We start from the raw sequence: 26,575 nt of genomic DNA, 5'->3' as shown, positions 1-26,575 counted from the left end.
AATAAACCTTTAGATTTTAGATTCTAAAGGATTGGCAACAGCGTGATTTGTGGGTAAGATCTGATGCGTATATTGACCTGGGTCTGGGACTTGGTCCTTTGGGATCGAGAGAACCGTTTTCTTTTACTGGGGTGTTGGTGTTCTTAGCCATTCATCCCCAGGACAAGTGGCACTGGTGGTGATATGGGGAGACTGGAGTGTCTAAGGAAATTGTTGTGTGACTTGTGCTTAGCCAGTGGTGTGAAACCAAAGTCATTTTTGTCTGGCTGGTTTGGTTTGCCTTAGAGGTGGAAAAACCCCAGCCTTGGGCTGTGACTGCCCTGTTTAAGCAATCGGTCCTGAATTGGCACCTCAGTTGGGTCCCGCCAGAACCACATTGTCACAATGGGACTCTTTCATTTGACTGCTTCTCATCAGATCCCACCTGTTTATCATCATCTTCCATCCTCTCCTCCTTACTAGGACATAGAGAATCTCCATTAATAGATCCTCCCCTAAGGGATGTCTCTGTCCAAACCACGTGCTGCTTCACACCTCTTGGCTCTCCCCAAGCCCTTAGTTTAAAAACTGCTTAATGACTTTTTTAATGTTAAGTGACAGCAATCTGGTTCTATTTTGGTTTAGGTGGAACCCATACTTTCTGTATAGGCTCCCCCTTTCCCAAAAGTTTCTCCAGTTCCTAATAAATCTAAACCCTTCCTTCCTACACCATTGTCTCATCCATGCATTGAGACTCTGCAGTTCAGCCTGTCTAACTGGCCCTGCGCGAGGAACTGGAAGCATTTCAGAGAATGCTACCATGGAGACCCTGGACTTCAATCTCTTACCTAGCATCCTAAATTTGGCCTCCAGGAACCCTCCAATCCTTCCATTTGTCATTGGTACCTACATGTACCACAACCACCGGATCTTCCCCAGCACTGCGCATAAGTCTGTGTATATGTCTCGAGAGACCCACAACCTTCGCACCAGGCAGGCAAGTCACCATGCAGTTCTCCTGATCATCACAAACCCAGCTATCTAGGTTTCTAATGATCGAATTGCCCATTACTAATACCTGTTTCTTCCTAATAGCTGGAGTTCTTTGCTGGGAACAGGAATAAGAATGGCACCCTTCTTCTTATATTATCCACCATGGTGACTCCTCAGTGCAAGAAAATACCACATCATCTGAAAGGAGGGTCTCAACTATGGGATCATTTCCCTCTGCTCCAGTTGGATGTTCTCCTTCCCTGAGACTTTCATACTCCTCAACAGCACAGAGGCTGTCAGACCGGGGCTGGGACATTCTGCTGCGTCCCGGAAAGTCTCATCTGTGTACCTCTCTGTCTCCCTTAGCTCCTCCAGCTCAGCCCCTCTGGTCTCTAAACCTGTACATGGTCTCTGAGGGCCAGGAGCTCCTTGAACTGAATGCACACATATGCCACCTGCACATAGGGTAGGTAATCATATATGCTGCACTGGGTGCAATAAACTGGGTAGCCCCCACTCTGTTGCTAGGCTTCTGCCTGCATTCTCTTTTTACTCCTGAAGCTCATTCCGGCATTGTTTTGTTTTTATCTGGGGCGGGGGGGATGTTGGCTTTAAGTTTAAAGAATGTTAAGTGATCTAGACCCCGCAAACTCCTTCACAAAACTCCCCTGTTAGCCGCTCCTGTTCGCTAGCTCCTCTGGTCACTTAGGAGTGGGCTTTTTAAAGCCCTGGTCTTCCTGAGGGTGGGGAACAGGAACAGCACCCAGCCAAGACCTCCTCTGAACTCTTCTGTGGTCTCCCACATGATGACACCATATTCCGTGTCCCTCCAAAGCACATCAGGGCCCACCTGCGCTCTGTTCTCCTCCTTGCCATGTGGCTTCTATGATGGCCATGCCTGAAGTCTGGGCTACCCCTGTCCAGCCCTGTGTTCCACTCACCTATTCCCTGCCACATCCAGCACATGCAGCTCCTTGGTGTTAGCAAGTTCGGGAGGCAGAAGCACCAGGCGGTTGTCACGCAAGGACAGCACATTCAGACTGGCACAGCCCCCAATCTCAGAGGGAAGTGCTGTCAGCCGGTTCCGGTCCACATTCAAATTGGTCAGCTTTGTCAGCTTCCCCAGGGATTTTGGCAAGGCCTGGATGGGAGATGGAGAGACAGCACAGAAGCCATGATGCCAGAGGCTTCACTACAGTGGGACTCGCAACTCCAGAGCAAAATAAAGGGGAAAGAACGTAAGAATGGCTTCACTAGGTCAGACCAATGGTCCATCTAGCCCAGTACCCTGTCTTCACACATTGGCCAATGGCAGGAGCTTCAGAGGGAATGAACAGGTAACCATCAAGTGATCTGTCCCCTTTTGTCCAGTCCCAGCTTCCGGCAAACAGAAGCCAGGGACACTTCAAACCATGGTTTTGCATGCCTGTGCATCCTGGCTAGCCAAGCCAAGAAGCTAGCCAAGAGGTTTAGCTCTCTGTCACCTCATGGCAGGGGGAGGAACAGCAACACTTACATCCCTCAGCAACTCATAACTGCTGGTGAAAATCAGCACCTCCCTCTGAATCACAGCCACAATCACTGCCTCTCCCATCACGGGGCATTGTGGGGAGCAGGGCAGGCGCACTGGCTGTGGGGGGAGCTCCCATCTACTCCAGCCCCAGCCTCTTCCAGCAGGGGGCACTGTATGGAGAGGGGCAGGAGCACTGGCTGTGGGAGGAGCTCCTGGCTACTCCAGTCCTGGCTTGTCCCAGCAGGGGGCGCTGTGGGGGGAGCTCCCATCGAGTAGGTAACATCTCCACCTTGGGCAAGTTATTCCCCAGCTGCTCAGGATGGGAGTCCACTGCCTTTGGGAAGCACCTTGTCCTTCCCCTCACATGTGTTATTTACCCATCTGTGCTAAGATTTTGAGCTCTTTGGGTCAGGGACCATTTTCTACTATGTGCCTGTCCAGCACCCAGCACAATGGGGTCCTGGTCCCCAATTGGGGCCTCCAGGCACTACCCGTACACAGTCATCTGGTGCTGGCCCTGACCAAGCCAGGACACTGAGCTAGAAGGACTCAGGCTGATCCACTTTGGTGAGCCCAGGGGATTCTTCAGCCAACTCATGAGATGACATCAGCTTCATCCGGGGTCTCCTGAAGATAGATTGTGGTTTCACATCACTAGAGGGGAGCCCAGAAGGTACAGCTCACTGAAGACTATGGCTCATGGTTGAGGTTAAGGGCCCTGAGCCCTCTGTGGTACTAGCTGAAACCCCCAGAGCTGCAGCCTGTGGGCAGGGCCCAAAGAGATGACAGACTGGCATGGAGCAGTAAGGGGTTGAGCTAAGCAACACAACAGGGACTAGCATGACTGCCAAAACACATACTGTCAGCACATTCTCTGTCAGGATGAGCTCCGAGAGATTCTCACAGTCCCCAATCGACTCAGTCACCTCAGCCAGACGATTTTGATCCACTTTTAGGATGGAGAGCTGTTTCAGCTGACCTGAGCACAGGGAGAAACAAACGTGATGGCACCAGCAAGTGATATGGGCCCTGCCCACACTACTCAGCCAAACCATCCATCCCTTGCCCTCCCAGCAGGGCTTATCTCACTGCTACCATCCACGGGATGTCATGGCCCCTGCTCCTGCCCCATACTCTCCCTCCAGGGCTACCTCCCTTCCTAAAGGGGTAATACTGCACCCACGCAAACACGATGGCCCTCGCTGCAGCGCACTTACCAATCCCAGCAGGTATGCATTCCAACAAGTTCTGCGACAGCAGTAGGTCTGACAGTGCCACCAGCCCACTGATCTCATTGGGAAGCTGCTCCAGCTTGTTCTCAGATACATCCAGACAGACCAGGCGTCGAAGATTCCCCAGCTCCTGGGAGGGAAAAGGAGACACCACCTGGCTCAAGGGAGCGATGGAGCAGGGAGCACAGCAGTGAGGCAACACTCATGGAATGGGTACTCACCGGGGGCAGGGCTGAGAGCTGGTTTCGGTCTAGCCAGAGCTCCCGCAGGTTCGGTAGTGCTCCCAGAGTGTCTGGCTGTGACAGAACAAGAAAACAGTGTTGGCCCTTCCCACAGGAGAGCACCTGCTGTACCTAAATCACCACAATCCAGCAACGACAGATGCTGCAGCTCTGCCGCCTTCTCAAGGCCAGTCACCACAGTCTGCTGGGGAAGTAAACAAGCCAGGGTACCATGACATGAAAGACCAGGTATTGGGGAGGATCTCAGCCGACACATGCTGCAGGTTTCTAGATTGGCCATGCTGGCTGAAAAAGTTCCCCAGGAGCAGGCTAGAAGGGGACAACTGAGATTGTTCGGTCCCACAGAGGGGTGAGGGAGGGCTTCAGAGGCTTGTGGAAAAGGGCAGAGATAACTCGATATTAACCAACCACCCTACTACACCAACATTATCCACCACCCGCCAGCCAGCCACAGGGACATACACATTAGCTGGATGTCGCTGCTAAAATGATCAGCAGTGAAACAAATGAACAACACTGACATTTTGAGGATAGTAGTTAGGTTTTGGAGTTAACGCTTCACTGAGAAGTGGTTCATGTCTCAAAACTATTCTTGTAGGTCATCTGCAGGTTCTGGCAGAAAGAGCTGCACCACCTCACGTAGCTCCCACTTTAGGAGGTTTTCACCACCACCAAGAGGTTAAATTCTTGGAAAATCAGTTCTGGAGCAGCAATCTGGCACCTGTCTCTGCAGCTGTGGAAACTACAGAACACACCTGGATTCCTGCTCAGTCAAAGGCTGCTACAAATACGCAAGAGCAGCTGAGCCCAGGTTTCACCCAGGCACTCTGTGTTGGTCTCCAGCATTCACGGGTAGAAGGGCCTAGATGGAGGTTTCAGCATCTGCAGCCCTCAGGGTCGCCATGCTAAGATTGGGTGTATATACCCACTGAGGAATACTAAGGGAAGTTGCTGAGGTCTCTCTCTAATGGCAAAGCCAAACCAGAAAGGGGAAGGGCACCAAGCAAGCCCAGCAGGGCTGAAGCAAATGACAAGGGGTGGTTGGGATGGGGATGCAAAGGTCATAGGTAGTAAAGGCAAGCGACAGAACTGGAGAGGCATAAATCCAGAGAAACAGGAATGAGATGTGAGGGGAAGCGAGATGTGCAACAGGATGGAGGAAAACAACATTCAGCACCAACACAGCAAGAGAACAGAATGCTGGGAACAGCTACTGGGCTGCAACAGGCACACTGGAGTCACCAGCTGCTCCTTATGATTTCAGATCCCATCCATCCATCCCCAAAGCTGGACCAGGGCACTGTCCCAACCACCAACCACCTCCTCCCCTTCCACCTCCTCCCTCCCATCCGCTTCACCTACCAGCACTTCCAGGTCATTGCCACCAAGATCCAACTGCTCTAACTTGACGAGGAATGAGAGCGAACTGCAGACCATCGGTTGGGGGGGGGGGGAGAGAGAGAGAGAGAGAGATTAGCACCAGGGACCCCAGCTCCCCAGTCAATGCCACTGTGAATGCCCCCCTGCACCAGGAGACCAAAGAATCAGTCTAGATAGCTCTTCCCATGGTGCCTCCAAGCCAAGGGGTTCAGGTGACTTGGGGCTCTGCCCCAACTCCTATCAGAGTGGCGAAAGCCAACAAGGTCCTGTCTGCTCTGGGCTAGTGATGCTGGCATTTCCTCCTTTGAACAGGGACATGTGATCAGATCAGTTCCACAGGCCAGGCCTGCTGCTGGTCTGTTATTCCCTGGTGGAGCCCTGAGAACAGGACAATGGAGAGAACTGGAAAAAGCTCAAAGGAAAATGACACACACTCCAGGGGCTGAAGGAGCTGAGTTACAGGAGAGAGGAGGGAGCAAGCATTTCTAGTTCCCTACCCTCCAGACTGGGAGCCCCACTGTCCCTACAGAGGATGTGAGAGCACCCTGGGCACCGTGCTGCAGAAAAAGAGGCAAAGGGATGACAGCGGACAAGGTGTTCACTGGATATGGTCTTGTCAGAAGCCTGCCTGTGAGCCAGGTCCTGGGAGCACCGTGGGGGCAAGTTCCTAGGGCTGGGTGAAAGAAGGACCTGAGCAGTGCCTGCATCCCTGGGGACTTGTCCTAGACATGCCAGGAACCACTGGTGTGTATGTCTCCACTCCAACAGCCCCACAGCACTAGACAATACAGCAACTACTCCAAGTGAGATGGCTAACAGGTTCATCTGCATTGACTTCTGGCTCTACATCCCCATCCCATTCTCTGATTCTCAAAACATGGGTCACTATTACACCCTATCAGATCAGAGATCTTCCTTCCTTTACACCTGCACAGCCTCCTTCCACCCAGCCCTCAGCAGCTCTTCTGCCCTTTTATTCTCTTCGGATGGCTTTCACTAGCTCAGTTTTCACCATCTCAGGAAGGAGACTCCTGTGCAGGCAGCTGCTCTGCCCCCCAAGCCAACTTAAGAGTCTGGTTGCATGTACATGGTAAAGCCAAGAGATGACTGGATGAAAGGGCAGGCTGCAAAAATACCAAAACAACAGGAGAAGAATGGTTCTGCTGCAGTAACTGACCATGGTTCTTCGAGATGCTGCAGTCAGCGTAGATCTCACTGTGGATGCGCGGGCACCTCATGCCTATGAGACCGGAATCTTTGGAACAGCAGCCTCCATCAGGGCTGCCCACATATGGGCTCTGTGCTTCCTCGTGTTCCCAGGAGAGGGCATAAAGCAGCCATGACCCTCCTTAAGACTCCTCCCAATTCGAAGCCTGTGGTAGCAGAGGACTCCGAAAGCAGGGGTGAAGGGTCAGTCGGGGGTTCCACACCAATTATAACATCTCAGAGAACCACACTTACTGCAGGGTAACCCATTCTCTCTTCAAGCATGCCAGTGTAATCCCACTGTAAGTGACTGGGAAGACGCACCCCTTTAAACAGCAGAATGAGAAGCATCAGCTGCAAATAAACAGGGACTCCAGTTCTGCTCTCTTGAATTTGGCATCTGCTCTGGCAGCTAATTCCAATGAATAATGCTTGACAAAAATCAGTGGATTACACATTACTGCCTTGCAATCTCAGAACCTGGCACATTTCTGAAGCAGGCAGAGCTCTGGTGGAGTTAGCATAACATGCAGCGGAAAAGGTGTATCTGCCAGTTGGTAGCAGATCCATTGGGTTATGCGCTTAGCTCTCCTGTGTGATGAGATGGCCTGGCCCTTAGAATGGTTGGCTAAACCAGGAACAAATGGGGAGACAAAAAACCAAACCATTCCGGCTCTGTAGTAACATGAGGCTCTGAAAATGCCCGGCACATGCAATTTGGCTGCTGATTAAAAGTGGTGTCTCAGGAAGAAAGCAGGCAGGCTAAGTGCATAAGCTGGAATTGAGAGACCACCTAGGGTGAGGTCTCAGCAGCACTTTGTCCCTATGATACGTTATGTAGGGTGGGTCAGCCACAAGCGTTTGAAGCGTGCACACTCTCCTGGCTGAAGTGACAGTGACTAGGAAGACCATCTTCAGAATGAGATGAACTAAGGAGAATTCTGAAAGGGGCTCAAAGGGTGTCTGCACGGCAGCGAGCCTCCCAGCTCGGGTAGACAGGCTCATGCTAGCAGGCTAAAAATAGCGCTGTAGCTATTGTAGCTCTGGCGGAGATTCTAGCTAGCCACCCGACCTCAGGCCCACTCACCTATGCTGAGTATGGGTGCCTAGCCAGAGTCTCCACCAGAGCAGGTAATTTTAGCACACTAGCTCAAGCCCCACTAGCGCAAGTCTGTCTACCTGGGCTGGGAGGCTCGTTCCCAGCTGGAACATAGACAGTCATGGGATCTCCTCACGAGCATCTCAAAAGAGTAAAGGCCAGGTCCCAGGTAGGAACAGGTCTTGTTCCATGGGTAAGTACAAAACAAGGCCTGAGGAACTTTGATACCGTCAGAAAAGAGAAAATGGAGCACAACTGTACAGATGACAAACCACGATCTTAATGGAGGGTTCCAGATGCAGCAAGCTGTCGAGCATCAGCAGTATCAAAACTCACATCCCTGTTGAGCACATAGCCCAAGAATCTCATTTTGAGGATGACGTCCTTCTGGTGGATGTCTTCCTCCTCTGTATTAGGATCTCCTGGACGTGTCTAAAGAAGACCCAATCTCTATTACTTAACCGTCTAACATCTAGGCCGTCAGATACAGGTCAGGATGGATTATCTCACCATGGTGCTGCGAGAACAGGTACGAGTAGCCTGGAAGCTAGACTGGCAGTTAACTGTACACCTGCAGCAAAAATGCCTGGGCCAGCATGGACCTATGAGAACAATCATGGCCTCTTCCCTTTTGATTCTGGAAGTCACCCCAAGGATCAGGGGAACCAGAAGAAAGGCATGAAAAAGAAGCCCTGGGTTCCACTGCAGAAGGAAGGTGTCTGGTATTGATCCTGCCCTCTATGGGTAAAAAAAGTTCTAATACTTTGTGTTGTCCTTGGTGGACAACAGCTCTCTCACAGGAACCCCCCAACGATGCAGTATCAACTCTCTAATTGAGCTCTCCACTCATGACTGGTCACAGATTGTCTGCTCAAGAAGTCCATCAGGACATTGCTGACTCCCAGGAGGTAAAGAGTCACGGGGGTTCATCTTATGTTAGTGGCAGCATGCCCAGTATTTGATGGCCTCCAGGCATAGGGGCAATGAATCGGTGACTTCTTGCTTGTTTATGTAATGACTCACAGAGGTGCTGTCTGTCAGAACCTGTACAGTGGAGTTTTGGAAGACAGCTAGGAATGCCATGTAGACCAGCCTGACAGCTCTGCATTCCAGTGCCTTGCAAGTCCCATGTCTTCCAGGGACGAAATTACTTGCATCTGCATGTGGTCCAGTTGGGCTTCTTGGCCTATCCCTGAGGCATTCATGATTAAAATCTTTGCTGGGAACAGGGATAATAATGGCACCCCTCTTCTCATATTATCCACCATGGTGACTCTGAGGACATGAGATGGCACGGAGATCTTCCTGTCTATCCAGGTCTGGCCAGGGAGTAGACAGACCTGATACAGAGCTGGAGGGGCCTTGAGTGAAGTCTGACAAGCAGCATCACATATGGCCTAACAGCCAAAGATAAGTCCATATAATCATAGCGAGGTTTGTTCTTTTCAGGCAGCTATACCCTCCTTGATCTGCAGTTGATCCCAGCTCCTATGAGCTATCATCCACGATGGGTAAAAGACTATTTTTCATAGTTCACTGGATGCTCCAGCTGGGCAAACTTGGAGAGAATGTAAGATAGGCCTGTTGCGGGCTCCTGCTGGGACCTACCTCTAATTAGCCAGTCATCCAGGAAAGGGTAGACATGAATGTCTTGTATCCTCAGGTGTTCCCCTAACACTGCTAGGTACTTTGTGAAGACTCATGGTGCTGTGGAGAGTTCAAAAGGCAGAATCTTGCAGTGGTCGTGATTTGGTAGGGATCCAGAGTGCAAATCCCTAAGGACCCTTAATGTAGCCCTGAGTCTTTCAGGAACCACAGAGCTCCATTCTCCTCAAAGGGCAAGCCCTCGAAGGTGACTTCCATCTCTTTGGATATCTTGGACACTAACAGCCACAACAGCGTGACAGCCTTGGCCACTGACAGCATGGCTGTATCAGATGTGTCATGGCTGCTGCCAGTGACACTTGAGTGACCCCTTGGCCTTTTAACTCCCCTGCAGGAGCACAGGGAGATCTTCGACAGGACGGGAGCAACCCTCTCCAACGTTAGGCAGTTGTATTTTTCGTGAACAAGGCCTGGTAGTTCACCACTTGGAGCTGAAGTGAGGAGTACGCTTTGCTCCCAAACAAGTCTAACTTCTTTGGGTCTTTGTGCTTTCAAGTACCTTCCAAAGACTTGGATTTCCCCTGGAATGCAGACACTACTAAGGATCCCAGGTCTGGGTGGGTGTAAAAGTGTTCAAAGCCCTTTGGGGGCACCTGGTATTTTTCCTTCACCCATTTAAAGGAGATGGGGAGAGAGGCCAGGGTTTGCAAAGTCCCTTAGCTAGCTCCAGTATGCCCTTACAGATGGGGAGGGAAATCCTTGTCAAAGTAGTCAAGCTGAGAATATCAAACAGCTTGTGGGACTTCTCACGTAAGACTCATATTCAGAGTATCTGCTACGTGGGTCAGGAGATTCTAGAAGGCTTTGAAGTGGTCAGCCACTGGGGTAGTAGCTGGTGTCTTCATCGAGTGATGAGGCAGTGACAACTCCTCGGGCAGAGATGGGAGTCACTGGTGTTAAACTTCTGTTATCTCCAGCTCATGGCTGCTGATAGCAGGCTCTGGTGTTGGAGGTTTGGCCAACATCGCTCCCTGACAGTGAGATCTCATCTTCCTGGAAGTGTGAGAAGTGATCTTCTCCAGGATACACGCGACAACAGTCCCCAGTGAGGCCAAGGTGACTTGCCATAGGGATGCTGGCCTTGTTCAGGTTGCCTGGCTCACTGACACTCTTGTCTCACTTGCAACGGAGCTCCTGGCACGGGGCATCCAGAAGCGTCCTTGTGTTTACTCTCTAAAGTCAAAGAAAAGGCACCCCTGTTTAACAGTGGAGAGAAGAGTAAACTGAAATGGGTTAAGAGAAGTAACCCTCTTTGTATTGTGCTGCTACACGGTGGGGTGACCTCTGCATCAGGTCCAGTGCCAGACACTGAATAGGAGGGGACACTGGGGGCTTTGCCAGGACCCATCTCAGGCCCATCATTGGTTCAGCTGTGGTCCCCGATATTGTAATCTTCTACTGTTCCTACCTCAGCAGAGAATTTAGAAGCTCTGTCCTTGGAGGAGTGATGTTTCATGCTCCTTGTGGAATGACTCCACATATCGTACGAAGCTGCATTTATGCTCCGTGGGGAACTCTCTCCTGGCAGCACCCTTCTGTGACTTGGACACAGGTGCCAACTCTATCATTGAAGCTGTTGGCACCAAAGGAGTCAGTGTTGAAGGTGGAAGTGCCAGTGTTGACAGTATCCTCTTCGTTGTCTCTCTTTTGCTGCCCAATTCCAGGGGGTGGTGCCTGCCTGAGAAGTGCTGGCCAATGCTCTGCTCCACTCTGGTGGTCATCATTTCCTCTGGGTCTGAACTGACCTGCACTGTTGCATAGGAAGTGCAACCCTGGCTTTGCAGGTCCTGCAGGAAAGGTACCAGAGCAACAAGCACCTACCCAGGATACAGCTCTGTCCCAGACAGAAGAGGCAACAGCTGTGTCCATCAATAAGATGGGGGACGAGTCTGACATAGGATGGGCAGGTTTTGAACCCTGATGGATTAGAGTCTGTCATGTTGGCACAAAGCACCTTGCCCCACATTACAGGTAGGTCCCTTTCTTCTTTAATAGAACATCCCAATTAAAGAAAGCAAGGATTTCCTTCACCAAGCCAGTCGTGAAAAAGACTAGTTTGAAGATCAGGAAAACGGTGATTCAGAGACTTTCTCCTCCAGGCAGTAAGGAGGAACTGAGGGAGAGTCATGGCTGCTGCCCCTCATCCTTTCACAGAGGAGAACAGGAGGCACAAGACACATACGCAGCCCTAGAGGCATTGCTACTCAAAAGACTCATCTCACAGGGATGCGGCACATACTCATCCCACAGTGGGATTCATATAGACTATATATATATACATATACACACACACACACGTGAAAAGGAATGAAGGGATACATGCAGGTGAGCATTTGGATTGACTGGCAGGCAGATACTGAGCTGACGTTGAGCTACTATGGATTAGGGACAAGATTCAGCAGCGGGGCTCCTGACAGGTCTACGTTCAGCTCTATCAGCCAGCACCTGTGCTCCAGCTGTCTCCTCCTTTGATGAAGCAATTTACTGTTTGTAGGGAAGTCACAACTCACCCCCTCCTCCAAATCCTTACAGTAACTCTTGGTGACTCAACTTCTCTTCTTTAAGGCTGGCGTCTTACCCCCCAACTTGCCTGAGAAGGCCAGTATTCTACTGAAGTCCAACGCCAACACCCCCACCTCCACCTCCACTCCCGTGAGAGCTGCTGGACCAGGACAGGCATGTAAAAAAGCAAAGGTGCCAGAAAAAGGGAAAACAAGGAGGAGAACTTGTGGCATCTTAGAGACTAACAAATGTATTTGGGCATAATGTGTTAGTCTCTAAGATGACACAAATACTCCTTGTTTTTGCTGACACAGACTAACACGGCTACCCCTCTGAAACAAAAAGGGAACAAATTCGCCACATTCCCCAGTTCCCTTGCTCTACTTTACCATGCACTGAAAACCCTCACCTACACCCCCATAAACATCATCATCCCTTGCCCTCCAAAACCGCCTTCTGCTAACTCTAACTCACAAATGAGGGAAGTTCTCAGCAGTTCCAACAGGGACCTCAAAGCAGCAGCCCCACAATTCCACTGCCTCCTCCAGTGTGATCATGAGCTCAGATAAACAGATTCCAAATGTCCCTCCCTACCTTCATGCCTTGAACAAACCTCTTCTCCTCATACCACCCCCAATAATCCAGCGAAAGAGAGAGCTTGTTTATTCAAAGCCCTGCAGGCCCCGTAGCCAGGGTACTCAGCTCTGCACTGCAGATGGTCAGCCCCTGAGGCTCCCCTAGGCGAGCAGCCAGGAAGGTCCCACAGTCACCTAACAGGACACTCACGTGGGGAGGGATTTGAGCAGGTTCTCACGCAGCTCCAGAGTCACCAGATTTGCCAAACTGCAAGAGAAAAAGATGCGAGGAAGCCAGAGAGTCACTGGGAGTGGAGGAGGGGGGCCTTCAGGGACAAACTCCGATGCTCAGACCCTCCCTCAGGGCAGCCCTTTGTATACATGGCTACATTGTGTACACTAGTAGCAGAGGTGGGCTGGGGTTGAAATAAAGACGTCCTAAAATTATCGGGGCCGATGGAGACTTACTATCAAAACACCATGGAGGTTGCTGTTCCCAGTCCAGGGGACAGGAGAGAGATGGCATCAGCCTATGGAGCAGCCGACATCCCAGAGACCAAACCCCACACATAAGGTGATGCCCTACCCTGGGGGAAGGAATGTCATGCCCCTTCTGAGAGGGCCCTGAGGGTTCTACCTAAGCATTCAGAGCTCATCATGCTGAGAGTCTCACTGAACTGACTGCAGCTACTTGCAGGGGAGCAAGGAGTGTACGTGCACTAGAGAGGAAGATGGTCTTGCGGGACTCAGGAGGCCTGGGTTCAATCCCTGCCTCCAGCAGAGACTCCCTGTGGGCAAGTCCTTTCCCCTCTCGTGCGGCAGTTGCCATCTGGGACACAGGAACAATGATCCTAACTCAGCTGCTGGACTGTGTGGGGGATAACTTCATTAATGTTCCTAAGTCCACAAGGAGTTCAGATAAATAGCTCTTTCACCCATGGTGCAGGCACCTTCCACAATGGTGGGGTGCTCTCCTCCTGCCCACCCCTCCCCTGCACTCCCCACACAACTAGCAAGAAGCATAAGTGCACTCACTTCCCGATATCACTGGGGAGGCTCTGCAGGGATACATCATTCAGGGCCAGGTGGCCCAGGCTCCGCAGCTGGGTGAAGCCCTCAGGAAGCCTATGGAGGAAACAGACTTGTAGGCCTGGAAGGGACCTTAGTAGGTCATCTAGTCCAGTCCCCTGCACTCATCAGGACTAAGCATTATATAGACCATCCCTGACAGGAAGTGACAAAGCCAGCACCATTACAGTTGTGCACAAACAACCCCAAGTCCCCTCTGCCTCATCTCTATCCCTGCAAACCTTTACATAGGGAGATGAACTCACTGCGGCCCTACCCATTCAAACAAATGACAATACCTACTGCCCAGATGCATTATGGGGGAGTCACACACATTGGAGGCAACTCTGAGCCTGTCTGGTAAATCCTATGCTCACATACCAGCACCACAGGGAGGCAGCAGAGAGCTAACTCTGATTTAAAGGGGCACAGTCTGCAGAGGTTTTGGTGCCCACAAAGTACAAATTGAGTAGGGCAGGAGAAATGGGAGTCTCCGTCTCCAAAGACTGTAAGAGAGGTTGGGGCATAATGTCACCAAGTGGAAAGTGGACACCTCAGACTCTGTAATGGGGGGGAGAGGACATAGGCGCTGACTCCGTGGGTGCTCTGGGGCTGGAGCACCCACAGGGAAAAACTGATGGGTACTCAGGACCCACTGGCAGTTCCCCGCCCCTCCACTCACCTCCACCTCCTCCCCTGAACGTGCTGCCTGCCCACTTTTTCCCCCTAGCTCCCAGCGCTTGTGCCACAAGGAGGGACGGAGGAGGAAGGAAGGGGAAGACAGCATGTTTGGGGAAGAGGCGGGGCAGGGGCAGGGATTTGGAATGGGGGCGGGGAAAGGGTGGAGTCGGAGCAGGGCTGGAGGGGCATGAGCACCCACCGGCTCCAGGGAAAGTTGGCGCCTATGGAAGGGGAGTCCCAAAAGAACACAGGAGTAAGGGTTACAAAGGCATCAGGATGGGACAGGAAGGGGAAAGAGTTCCTCTCCAGAAGGTTCTGTGTAGACTCCCTGAGACCGTGTGCTCAGCTCCAGGAACTGTATTAGCAGAGAGATGCTGACAAAAGGGAGGAAATTCAGAGCAGAGTCACAGAAAGGTTCTAGGGGCCAGTAGGACTGAGTTACCAGAGGGACACCAAGAGCTGAGCACCTAGGGGCTGACAAAGGAACATGGACCCTTCTCCCAAGTCCTGCAGTGATGCAGTCATTCCTGCCTGTCCTGTTGAGGCAGGGTTCTCAAACCAGTTCGCAGAGACAAGTCACCACATCACAAACACCAGCAGCACCACTAAGCAAAGGGCAAACATTTCCCCTGGTTGCAAGTCTCAACAAAAGGGAGAGGACTGCAGGGCTTCGAAGGATCCCCCCAAGAAATGTGAGCAAAGGTGCCAGGAAAGCAAGTGAATTGGGGGGGGGGAAGGGGGTCCACAGGCTTTGCCTCTTTCTTTTTTACTTCTAGAAGGTCCAATATGAGCTGCTGGGCAAGACAAGCTGGAGAGAATAGGGTGCTTCTCCCTTCCTCACCCCATACACTGAGTTGAGCCAGGAGAGGAGACTGCCTGCCCCTCCTCTGCCCCTCCCTACCTGGATAGGGGATTCCCACTGAAGTCAGCAATCTCCAGGGATTTGCAGAATTTGATGCTTTCAGGGATTTCTGGAATGTCTGAAGCAAAGAGGAAAAAATAAGACCACAGTAAGATCCAGTCACATGAAGATAAGAGTGTAGGGCAAAGGCCCATCACATGGATTCATAGCCAGAAGGGACCACTATATAATCATCTAAACTGACCTCCTGTATAGCATAGACCACAGAACTTCCCCATAATACTTCCTAGAGCAGATCGTTACAAAAACATTCAATCTTAATTTAAAAATTAGCAGTGATGGAAAATCCACCACCACCCTTGATCAATTGTTCCAGTGGTTAATTACTATCACTATTAAAAACATACACCTTATTTTCTCATCTGAATTTGTGGGGACAAGGGAGGCCCCAGTGAGAACGTGTCACACAGTGAGAGAATGGAGACTCCATGGCACAAGAGCAGTGGCCAGCAGAGTTCCCTCTAGGAGGCTCTTGAAGGGCACATCCTCCTTCGGGCACAGGCACTGATGTCCTGGTGATATTGGGTGGCCCATGGAGCACTGAGGTGCTGGAAGAGCCTGGTACTGGGCTCCTGACAAGGACCCCCCATGTTCCCTGCCTGGTCGGCCTTACCATTGCGAGAGATGTCTAGCTCCACCAGCTGCATGAAGTTGGCCACCTCGGGGGGAAGTCTCTGAATCTCATTGTCACTCAGGCCCAGCTTGCGTAGGTTCAGGAGCCGGAAGAAAGGCTGGAAGGAGAAAGCAGCAACAGCTCCACAAGGGATCTCATCCTACCTACTTATCCCAGCCCTACACAACTGCCAGCCGTGGGCAGCTTCCTTCTGCCAGGCCTCTTCCTGAGATACCACCTCTCAAAGCTGCAGCTGCCACAAAGAAGACAAGCAATGTGAGACTGAGCAGCCAAGACGGTGGAGCTAGAATTATCTGGCACAATCCGAGTAGGGAGCAAGCAAGGAGCCCTAGGGACCAGCTGCTTAACAGACTCATTGGTATCCAGAAGAGGTGTAGGGAAGTTAATGGAGTCATTAAGTGTGTCCAGGCCCCAACCCCATTATCCTACAGCCCCTTATCACCCCCCTCCCCTCTACGCAGGCTGGAAGCTCCTCAGGGCAGGGAGCGCCTTTGCTTGTTTTGCAGGCACACAGCAAATCACAGGAATACTGGCACGTAAGATGTCTCCATTAATGAAGTCGCCAGCAGATACCACATAGACATGAAAAGCCAGCCCATGTACGTCAACAGAAAGGAGCATACAGAATAGCAGGTAACATGGATGCAAGGAGAGAGATTAGCAAGAGGCTATCAGTCTGTCTGGAACAGGAAGACCACAAGCAGATTCAAGGGGATACTGGGCACCACAGGTAGGAGGAAGCAGTTAAGGAGAATAAGGATATTGCTGAGAAGCTCAATGTTTTTCTACATCGTTCTCCACACAGGAATGTGGGGAGATTCCTGCCCTAGGTTTCCTCTTCTCATGTGATGCAGAGAAAGTGCTCTCAGGGACTATGGTAGAACAGACTGAGACCTGTAGAGTCCATGTCAGCTGTAACCTACATACGTTGTAGGGGTCTGAGCCGCTCATTATAAAAGAGGAACAATTCCTGGCTTGCCATTGCAGCTTACAGCTTATCCCAGAAATATTTATCTAATTTCTCAAGACCTCCCATTGTTAGCCAGGACCTAGGCGCCTGATGAGTCTCTTGCTACATTTTACACCTTCCCCTCTCAGGGTGGCACCCTGTCTCTGGGAACACTGCCCTATTTTAAATACATTCTCCATTCTCTGGGAGGTGTCTGGGACCCAGAGATTAGGGCCCCCTCATACCAAAGGGCACCTGCTCACACCAAGTTCCAACTGAGCAGGATCACTGTCTTAGCCCTGTGAAGGCCATGGACAGGTTTCAGCTACTGCAAGACAAGGCCACTCACTCAGGAGGGAGGGAGCCAGCCTGGGCACTGAGCTGGTAACTGTACCTTGCTCTCTAGAGCTTTGTAAAACTATTCCCTGTTCCCTTAGGACCCTGCTTGGCTCTGCATGGGTACCAAAGAAATAAGCTACAGCACCAGCCCAGCACTAGGTGCTGGGCTATAACGTGTACAATGTAAGCAGCAGGGCTAAGGCTGTATGAAGTTTCCATTCTAACCCCCTCACTTCAGGCCATGGCTCAGACCAACCATTTGGGAGTCCAAGTCAGAGACCACATTCACTGCCCCCACACAAACAATTCCTGTGAACAGTGCCATGGAGGATAGGAGGGAGGAAGTATGCTGGACCTGGGGCAGGAAGCAAGCCTTGTAGAGGCAGCCAGCCATTCAGGGACCCCCTTGAGACTGGTCAGGAGTATGACCCACTGAAAGCTGAACAGGGGCAGTAGGTAAGATGCAGGTTTTTGTCACTATAGCTGTGTCTACACTGCCACTTTCGGTGTTAAAACTTTTGTTATTCAGGAGCGTAAAACAAAACAACAAAAGTTTTAGTGCTGAAAAGCTCCAGTCTAGACAGCGCTTTCTCACCGGGAAAGCTACCACCACTCATTCAGAGTGTTTGTTTTTTTAAAATCGCCGGGAGAGCTCTCCCCTGGCAATAAAGCATGTCTACACTGCATGTCACAGCGCTGCATGCAGCTGCGCCATAATGTGGGCAGTGTAGACATACCCTATGCTCAAAATGATCAGTCAAGGAAGACTGTGCACATGCGCATCTATAGAAAACTCTATAAGCATCTATCATGAAAAAAGAACAAGGAGTCCTTGTGGCACCTTAGAGACTAACAACTTTATTTGAGCATAAGCTTTCGTTGGCTAAAACTCACTTCATCGGACTAACACGGCTACTGCTCTGAAATCTATCATGAAAGATACTCATAGCCTGGACAGCTCATTATAACGAGGAACCTCTGAGACTAAGAGATTAGCAACATTCAGAAAAGGAGACTGGGAACACAGCTAATGAGTTAGATAGGGCGAAGCAAGAGGCTCTCTCTATAGGCAGCTGATTCCATCATTGTCCAGTTGGGAGTTTCTTGCAGCTGGTACTTTATATGGAGATCTACCTATGACATAGAACTGGAAGGGACCCTAAAAGATCATCAAGTCCAGCCCCCTGCCTTCACTAGCACGACAAAGTACTGATTTTGCCCCAGATCCCTAAGTGGCCCCCTCAAGCACTGAACTCATAACCCTGAGTTTAGCAGCCCAATGCTCAAACCACTGAGCTATCTGAATTCTGAACTAGATGGGCTACAGAGCTGCAGCAATTGCTGTGTTCCCTGAATCACTGCAGACATGTCAGGGACCCCTTTCCAAAGGCTCATCACCTGTTCCCATTTAAATGAATGAGATTACTTGCAGAGTGGACTACTCACCAAGAGAAAGGAGGACATAATTTGGCCCTTAGTGGATTCTCAAAACAGCCTCCATGAAGAGGCAAGCGCTCATGTGTACGGTGCGTAGCACACAGTGGCCCTAATTCCTGATTGGGGTCTCTGGACTCTACTGCAATACAAATACACCTCTACCCCTTTATAACGCCACCCATAATAACACAAATTTGGCTATAGCGCAGTAAAGCAGCGCACCAGGGGGATGGGGTTGTGCACTCCAGGGGATCAAACCAAGTTCAATATAACGCGGTAAGATATTTTAGCTCCCGAGGACAGCGTTATATTGAGGTAGAGGTGTATAAACCATTCCCACTCTATAGCTATCTGTCTATGATTGTTAGATAACCTCAGAGAGGTAAGCATCTCGCTCAGGGTCACAGGAAGTTTGCGGTAGAGCTGGGAACAGACTTGTGTCTCAATCATTACAATACAGAACCGCACACACACAAATGACTTCTAATCTATGTAATTATCCTGTCTGCCAATAAGCCACAGGTGGCTAGCTGGGTGCAGCAAGCACAAGGAGAGCAGAAAACAGACCCAAAGGCTGAGTGACCTACCTAGACAACTACCCATGGGCCTGAGTTTGACTTCGTTCGGTCTGACTCTCCTTTCCTAGGTGACCGCCCCCACCTGCATAATGGGTCATTGACATGAATGAGCCACACTGAGGGCTGCCAGGGGTAACAAAACTGTTCAGTACATGTGGTTGGGTGGCTACTCCACACAAGTAGATGGAGGGTTAAAGCAGCCCTCAGGGAGGCTAGGGTGGGGACCCAGACCCTGGAAGACTGAAGCAGGTTGCTCCTCGTAGTAGAGAGCCTGAGGCAGGAGAGAGACATCATGCAGGCCCAGCTGAGGGAGAAACTGGGGAGATAAGGCCACACAGTGGGGCGGGGGCTCTAAGTTGGAGGGTGTGTGGTGGGGCAACTGCCCCACAGAGGTAGATGGAGGGTTAAAGCAGCGCTCAGGGAGGCTGTGCAAAACCCAACCAATGGGACGCAGGCTTGTAGAGAGCCAATCAGGGCCAGGGTAGGCCATATAAAAGAAGGGCTGTTCAACAGAGCAAAGTCAGTCCCTTCCTAGAGTGCAAAGGAGAAGGACTGGCTGCCTTAAATAGAACAGTGCTGGGCAGGGAAGCAATAGGGAGCCCCAGCCTGAGGACCCTGATGCAAAGGGCTGGGAAGGTGCTAAGGCTATTGGGAAGTGGCCCAGGAAAACAGGTGGCAGGACTGAAGGAGTGGCAGCACGTGGCCGCTGGCTCTAGGGTCCCTGGATCAGAGCCCTTAGTAGCAGGAGGGTCCTGGCCCCCCCATCCCCACCCCATCCCCCTACTTGCCACAGAGGGGATGGCCAGTATTCAGACTGCAGTTTACCCCTTGAGATGAGGGGTTAGACCAAAGGCTACAATAGGCAACAGTGGAAAGTGGATGGACTAGAAAGAGCTCGTTCCCCTGGAAGCTGGGAGAAGTGGAGTGGGACACAGCCCGGCTGTGCCCAGAAGAGAATACCACAGTAGTGGGGAGGGATAGCATTAGCCTGCTAAACCCAGGGTTGTGAGCTCAATCCTTGAGGGGGCCACTTAGGGATTTGGGGCAAAAATCTGTCTGGGGATTAGTCCTGCTTTGAGCAGGGGGTTGGACTAGATGACCTCCTGAGTTCCCTTCCAACCCTGATAGTCTATGATTCTATGACACAGGTCTTAGAGCTGGAGCAGAAGTGATGGCGGTGAGACACCATTAGAGGATGGTGCACCGGCACCCAGAGCTAATTCCCAGCAGGAGGCACCGAGGTGGTGAGCCCTGCCCCATCACAGTAAGATACAGGCCTAGTGCAGCACTGCATAGTAGAGAACAAGGTCTTCTGCCTTCTACAGAGGCCGGATAAGGGGGAGAAAGATTATATGAAAAGTAGGGAGACAGTACCTATGCCATGAATGGAGCTGTCCACTCTGCTGGAGGAGTTGGCTAAGGTCTCCCAGCAGCAGGGTTTGAAATACTCCCTCTACTAGTTCAAGTCAGTTCTTCACAGTCAATAGGCCAAGACCTATGCAGCTTATTGTATAGGTTTCTCAAACCAGACCTTAAGTAGTATAGTTTCTACGTATGAGTATTAGAGAGGCTATAAAGCATTGCCACTCATTTGCTAAGGCTGTACAGAAGATGTAAAGTGCTGTAAGATGAAAGGTGCCTATATAAATTTAGACTCCTACTGTCTCCTATACTTCCATAAGACACAGGGCATGGGGAAAGCAGCAAACTAACAGCCTCATGATAGTGAACGATAAGTGCTATTTAATTCAGCTTAACTAGCATAAAGGAGTTTAATAGTAAGGAAACAGGTGTTAAATAGAAATGAGATTGTCAGCTTCAGCCAAGGCCTCAGGTCAGAGTAAGAATTTCAGAGGCTATATCGGTTATCCTCCCCCACAGACTCTAGGAAGCGAGATTCAGGTTAGAAATTAGGCAAAGTTAACTATGAGAAGATAAATAGTTAAGTTTTGGAATAGGCCTCCAAAGGAGGTAGTGGAATCCTCATCACTGGAGGTTTTTAAGAACAGGTTGGACAAACACCAGTCATGGACAGTTTAGGTTTACTTGGTCCTGCCTCAATCCAAGGGACTGGACTTACAGGAAGGGGTAGCTCAGTGGTTTGAGCATTGGCCTGCTAAACCCAGCGTTGTGAGTTCAGTCCTGGAGGAAGCCACTTAGGGATCTGGGGCAAAATCAGTACTTGGTCCTGCTAGTGAAGGCAGGGGGCTGGACTTGACCTTTCAAGGTCCCTTCCAGTTCTATGAGATAGGTATATCTCCATATATTATACCTCCAGTCCTTAATTTCTATGATGCTACAGAATTTCATGCAAAAAACAACTAACTTGGCAAGACTCAGAAAATGCCAAAGGGACGTTTATCTCTTGTGTGTGTGAATTATAGCCTCAATACAGGAGAACATACTATTTTTCACACAGAATTTTTCTACAAGCAAACAAAGGCCTAGGATGCATTCCACAGTCTATGAAAGACATTTATATGACACCATTAAGATACAGATATATAGATACATAGAGAGAGATAAATATAGATAGATAGATAGATAGATAAATTAATCTAGTGCGAATGGAGTGTAACAGCAGAGTAACTGCAAACAGAGGCATAGGATTTATCTACCTAATGTGAACACGGTTATATAGCACCTTATACAGGTACAATTGCATCTACACTAGGGTTATTTCAGCATAATTATGCTGGCAAAAAAAAAACTACACCCCTTACCAATAATGAACAGCCCTCATTGCCAAACACTGAAGAGATGTAACAGACACTGCTGTCAGTGAAACCAGACTCACTGATGAGTCTCAGCTTGAGGAGATGTGGGCAGGCTATACCTTCTACTAGCCTGGAAAGGCCATGGATGAGCTGAGAGAGTTGGGGGTAGGGTTCACCATACAGTCTGACATTCCCTGTAAGCATGACTCACTCCCCAATGGAGTCAATGACCGACTTATAGCGCTCTGCATAAAATGTTCCCTTTATGCTAGGTGCCAACAATGACTCATACAGATGAGGTCAAGGAACTGTTTTATGAAGATTTCAGCAGGGTCATCAGAGGGGTGCCACACTAGAACATTGTACTTGAAGATTTTAAATGCACATGTAGAAGCTGACTCTGACACGTGGAGCAGGGTGCTAGGCCATCACGACATTGGAGAGTCAAACTCAAATGGCCAACTACTTCTCTTTATGTGTGCCAAGTTCAATCTCACTATTCCCAACAGTCTGCCAACAAATATAAGACAACATGGATGCATCCCAGGTCAAAACAGTGGCACATGCTGGACTATGTAACTGTGCGGTCTAAAGACATGAAAGATGTACACATCACCCTGTCATGCTGTTTGGTATGGCTTTCAACAGTGAGTGCCAATCTCAGGTCAGGCTGTCAGAAAACAGGGAAGACACCCCAAACTGGTATATTTTCTATAATTACATTTCTCACCAAGTCAGTAACAAACGTGCACTCCTGGTTCACTATACCAGCATTACCATGGACTCACAGACAGTCGCCTTAGGCTCTCCGGCCCACCTTACCACCCAGACAAATAAAACTTTGATATTGTTCACACTACCAAATATTGCATCATATTAGTTTACTCCCACACCAAATGGCCAGTTGCTTTCCCCAGGTCAACCTGGTACTCTGGCTCCACCGTTGTCTTTGGTGAGATCAATTTCTCTAGTAAACTGAGTAAAGCTTTATTAGCTAAGAAAAAGAAATGAGTTATTGAGAGGTTAAAGCAGATAAAATACATTAACAGGAGAATCCAAGTTTGTAGATTAAAAATGACAACACACACACAGTGATCACCTAGTTTTCTATACGCCTCTCAGGGTTCCCCACAGTAATTGTGTGTATCTGTCCAATTATTCAGTATTTTACCATTAGAGTCTATCAGTCCAGAGATGCAGAATCACTCTCTTAAGCCAGTATTTATAGATCTTGTTCACAGAAGGCAAGCTGTGAAAAGCCTGGGCTTTTCCTCTGGTGACAGTGAGTAGGGAACGCAGTTTGATCTGTAAACTCAACGACCCTTGCTTTGACTTTAGCCTTCTACTTCTTTTGCATTCATAAGTAATTTAGTTAGTGACGTATCTAATGCAATTGCCTGCCATTACATTCTTATGGGGACAGATAAGTGAAAACAATACAAGTATCATTTATTAGTATTCTTGAAGTTCTAACACCTGAATATACGCATTTTGATCTAGGGCAGCAGTACTCAAATTTCATTGCACTATGTCATCTTCTGACAACAAAAATTACATGACCCCAGGAGGGGTCAAAGAGTGAGCCCACCCGAGCCTCGCTGCCCAAGCTCCACTGCCCCGGGCGGGGAAGGGGGGGCCAAAGCTGAAGCCTTTAGGGGGTCCCAATCCACAATTTGAGAACCCCTGATCTCGGGTTATTTAATTACAGAGACATACACAATGTAATGCAATAAGCAATCAACAGGTTTATAGATAAGAGGAGGCAATGCCATTAACATTCCCTATGAACTAAACTAACACAAGCACATTGCTGCAGAGTCCTGTGGCACCTTATAGACTAACAGACGTATTGGAGTATGAGCTTCCGTGGGTGAACACCCACTTCGTCGGATGCATGTAGTGGAAATTTACAGATCCAGACTAACACGGCTACCCCTCTGATACTTGACAAGTACATTGGTTTCAGTGTGGTAGCCGTGCTAGTCTATATCAGCAAAAAGAACAAGGAGTACTTGTGGCACCTTAGAGACTAACAAATTTATTTGGGCAAAAGCTTTCGTGGGCTAAAACCCACTTCGTCAGATGCATGCAGTGGAAAATACAGGAGGAAGATATATATACATAGGACATGAAAAATGGGTGTTACCACACCAACTCTAATGAGACTAATTAATTAAGGCAGAATTGCGACTTTTAGGTCTGTAATTGAGTGTGCAGGGAGGTTGAAGTGTTCCTCGACTGGATTTTGAATGTTATAATTCTTGACGTCCATTTGTGTCCATTTATTCTTTTGCGTACAGACTGTCCAGTTTGGCCAATGTACATGGCAGAGGGGCACTGCTGGCACATGATGGCATATATTACATTGGTAGATGTGCAGATGAAAGAGCCTGTGATGCTGTGGCTGATGTGATTAGGTCCTATGATGATGTCCGTTGAACAGATATATGGACAGAGTTGGCAATAGGCTTTGTTTCAAGCATACGTTCCTGAGTTAGTGTTTTTGTTGTGTGGTTGCTGGTGAGTATTTGCTTCAGGTTGGGGGGCTGTCTGTAAGTGAGGACTGGCCTGTCTCCCAAGATCTGTGAGAGTGAGGGATTGTCCTTCAGGATAGGTTGTAGATCCTTGATGATGCACTGGAAAGGTTTTAGTTGGGAGCTGAAGGTGACACAGGTACTCTTCATTCTTTTTATGAGTAAATTGGTCCATGCATACTAATACACTTAACATTTCTTTGAAATTCACACACATGCGAAATGGCCTATGACGCCAAACTGAGCTGTCTGTCAGCGTCACACCCCCGTTGTTTGAGAGATGCCAAATGCTGGTCAGACCATCGGCTTGTGAGAAGCATCATGTTGCTACACTTCTCACCAGAGCGCCCCCAAAGGATGCCTCAAACTGCCAATGAAGATCAATGTGGCTGCCATGAAAGACCCCAGCAAACAAGAAAAGTTGGAGCAGACACAGGAGACTGCACAAGCTGAGGACCCAGAGAACTTGATACACGTGGCAATCTGACAAAAGCTCAGAGATGTCGCATAATACAGCATCCAAGGTTCTTGACTGTGTCAGGCTGTAACACCAGCATGGTTCGATGAGAATGACCCTGAGAGAGAGTAGCTACTGGAGACCAGGCATACTACCCACAGGTCCTGCACATTGATCAAGAAATCAACAAGGAAGGAGGCCAGGTATTATCAGGCCACACATACATTACAAGCCTTATTGAGGCTAATGAAGAACCACTGGTGGGGGCAGAAGGCTTCAGAACTGCAGCAAGTGGCTCATAAGCATGACATGAAGGCCTTCTATGAAGGTCTCTGTGCTGTGTACGGCCCAAAATCCAGTGGTTCAGCCCCTGTCCTCACAGCAGATGGTAATCAGCTGCTCACAAACAAAGGTGATATTCTCTTGCACTAGGCTGAGGACTTTGATAGTCTCCTGAACTGTCACTCCATTACATCCAACAAACCCATCAATTCACTCCCACAGTGTCCTGTCCTGTCCTGGAGGAGCTGTCTGTGTAACTCTCTTTAAAGGAGGTTACCAAGACCATTAAGCAGCTTTGCACAGGCAAGTCTCCAGGCTCTGACAGCATTCCACCTGAAGCGTACAAATGTGGAGGTGTTCACCTGGTCAGAAAACTCACCAGCCTTTAAGACCATCTGGGAACAGGATACCATGGCCCAGGACTATAAGAAAGCTTTCATAGTCTGTCTATACAAAAGGAAGGGAAGCATACCTAGCTGTGAAAACCATCGTTCAGTCTCACTGCTGTCTATAGTGGGGAAGATCCTTGTACTGGCAGTCCTCAAGAGACTTCTCTCCCCTAGCAGACTCAGTGTATCCAAAGTCACAGTGTGGCTTTCATGCTAATTGTGGCACTAGGGTCATGATTTTTGCATCCCAACAAATACAAGAGAAAGCTCAAAGAGGAAAAGGACTCATGCATGGTGTTTGTTGACCTAACCAATGCTTTCTCTACATGGTGAATAGCCAGGGCCTATGGAAACGCCTTCATAAACTCAGCTGTCCAGAGAAGACTATTGCTGTAATCTGCTCACTTCGTGATGGCCACAATGATGGAATGTGGTGACTCAGAGGCCTTCCCTGTCACCAATGGCACGAAACAAGGATGTGTAACAGCTCCTGTCTTTTCAGTCATGCTCTCGTTTGCATTCCAGGACTTTGACAGAGGTGTACACATCTGGTATAGATTGGATTGGGGGTGGGGGGTGTCTATTCAGTGTGCAGCAACTCAGGGCCTGCAACAAGGTAACTGAACAGCTGCTAAGAGAGCTCCCATTTGCTGACAACTATCCCCTCACTGTACAGACACAAGGACATTCCACTTATTGCGGACAGCTCTGCCTATGCCTCAAAATGTTTCGGTTTCACAATCAGCCTGAAAAAGACAGAGGTCATGTACCAGTCAGAACCAGACCACCAGCATCATGAGCACTGTGATCTCGTCATCACAACTAACAACACACCCCTCAGCTCAGTCAAGGCAATTCTGCTACCTGGGCAATATACTTTCCAACAATGGCATGTTGGATGAGATCACTCAGCACCTGGCAAATGCCAGCTTGGCATTTGGCAGGTTTGCCCACAGGCTCTGGAAGGAGCATGGAGTCTGCCCCACTCCTCTACAGCTCCAAGAAATGGACACTCTACAACTAGAAAGCTTCCACCTTCGCTGCCCAGAATCCATCTGCAACATCAAGTGGCAGGACAGGATTCTTAACACTGAAGTCCTTGAGAGGTGCCAAATCCTTGGCATTGAGAATATGCTCATCAGGGCTCAACTTCTGGGTCAGACACATGGTCTGCATGGAGGTTTTCCGTATACCAAAAGCGG

The 26,575-nt window shown here is 49.6% G+C and overlaps 1 protein-coding gene across 30 annotated transcripts in view; it reads right to left on the bottom strand.

Annotated features, from left to right (window-relative positions):
* The window catches only part of SCRIB (scribble planar cell polarity protein), a 212,188-nt gene that overhangs the window by 164,230 nt on the left and 21,383 nt on the right, over window positions 1-26,575 (bottom strand). For all 30 annotated transcript variants that reach the window (XM_032762915.2, XM_075063333.1, XM_075063340.1 and 27 more), the window contains 9 exons: window positions 15,671-15,788; window positions 15,037-15,115; window positions 13,422-13,511; window positions 12,598-12,654; window positions 5,322-5,385; window positions 3,939-4,013; window positions 3,703-3,847; window positions 3,346-3,464; window positions 1,914-2,113 (listed from right to left, as the gene is read on the bottom strand). In XM_032762915.2, the coding sequence (XP_032618806.1) occupies window positions 1,914-2,113; window positions 3,346-3,464; window positions 3,703-3,847; window positions 3,939-4,013; window positions 5,322-5,385; window positions 12,598-12,654; window positions 13,422-13,511; window positions 15,037-15,115; window positions 15,671-15,788 (947 nt within the window). The remainder of the gene's footprint in view (window positions 1-1,913; window positions 2,114-3,345; window positions 3,465-3,702; window positions 3,848-3,938; window positions 4,014-5,321; window positions 5,386-12,597; window positions 12,655-13,421; window positions 13,512-15,036; window positions 15,116-15,670; window positions 15,789-26,575) is intronic.

The sequence above is a fragment of the Chelonoidis abingdonii genome, chromosome 2 (assembly GCF_003597395.2).
Source record: "Chelonoidis abingdonii isolate Lonesome George chromosome 2, CheloAbing_2.0, whole genome shotgun sequence".
Taxonomy (NCBI): Eukaryota; Metazoa; Chordata; order Testudines; family Testudinidae; genus Chelonoidis; species Chelonoidis abingdonii.
Note: the sequence above shows the minus strand (reverse complement) of the source record. Positions and strands in the feature narration are given on the sequence as shown.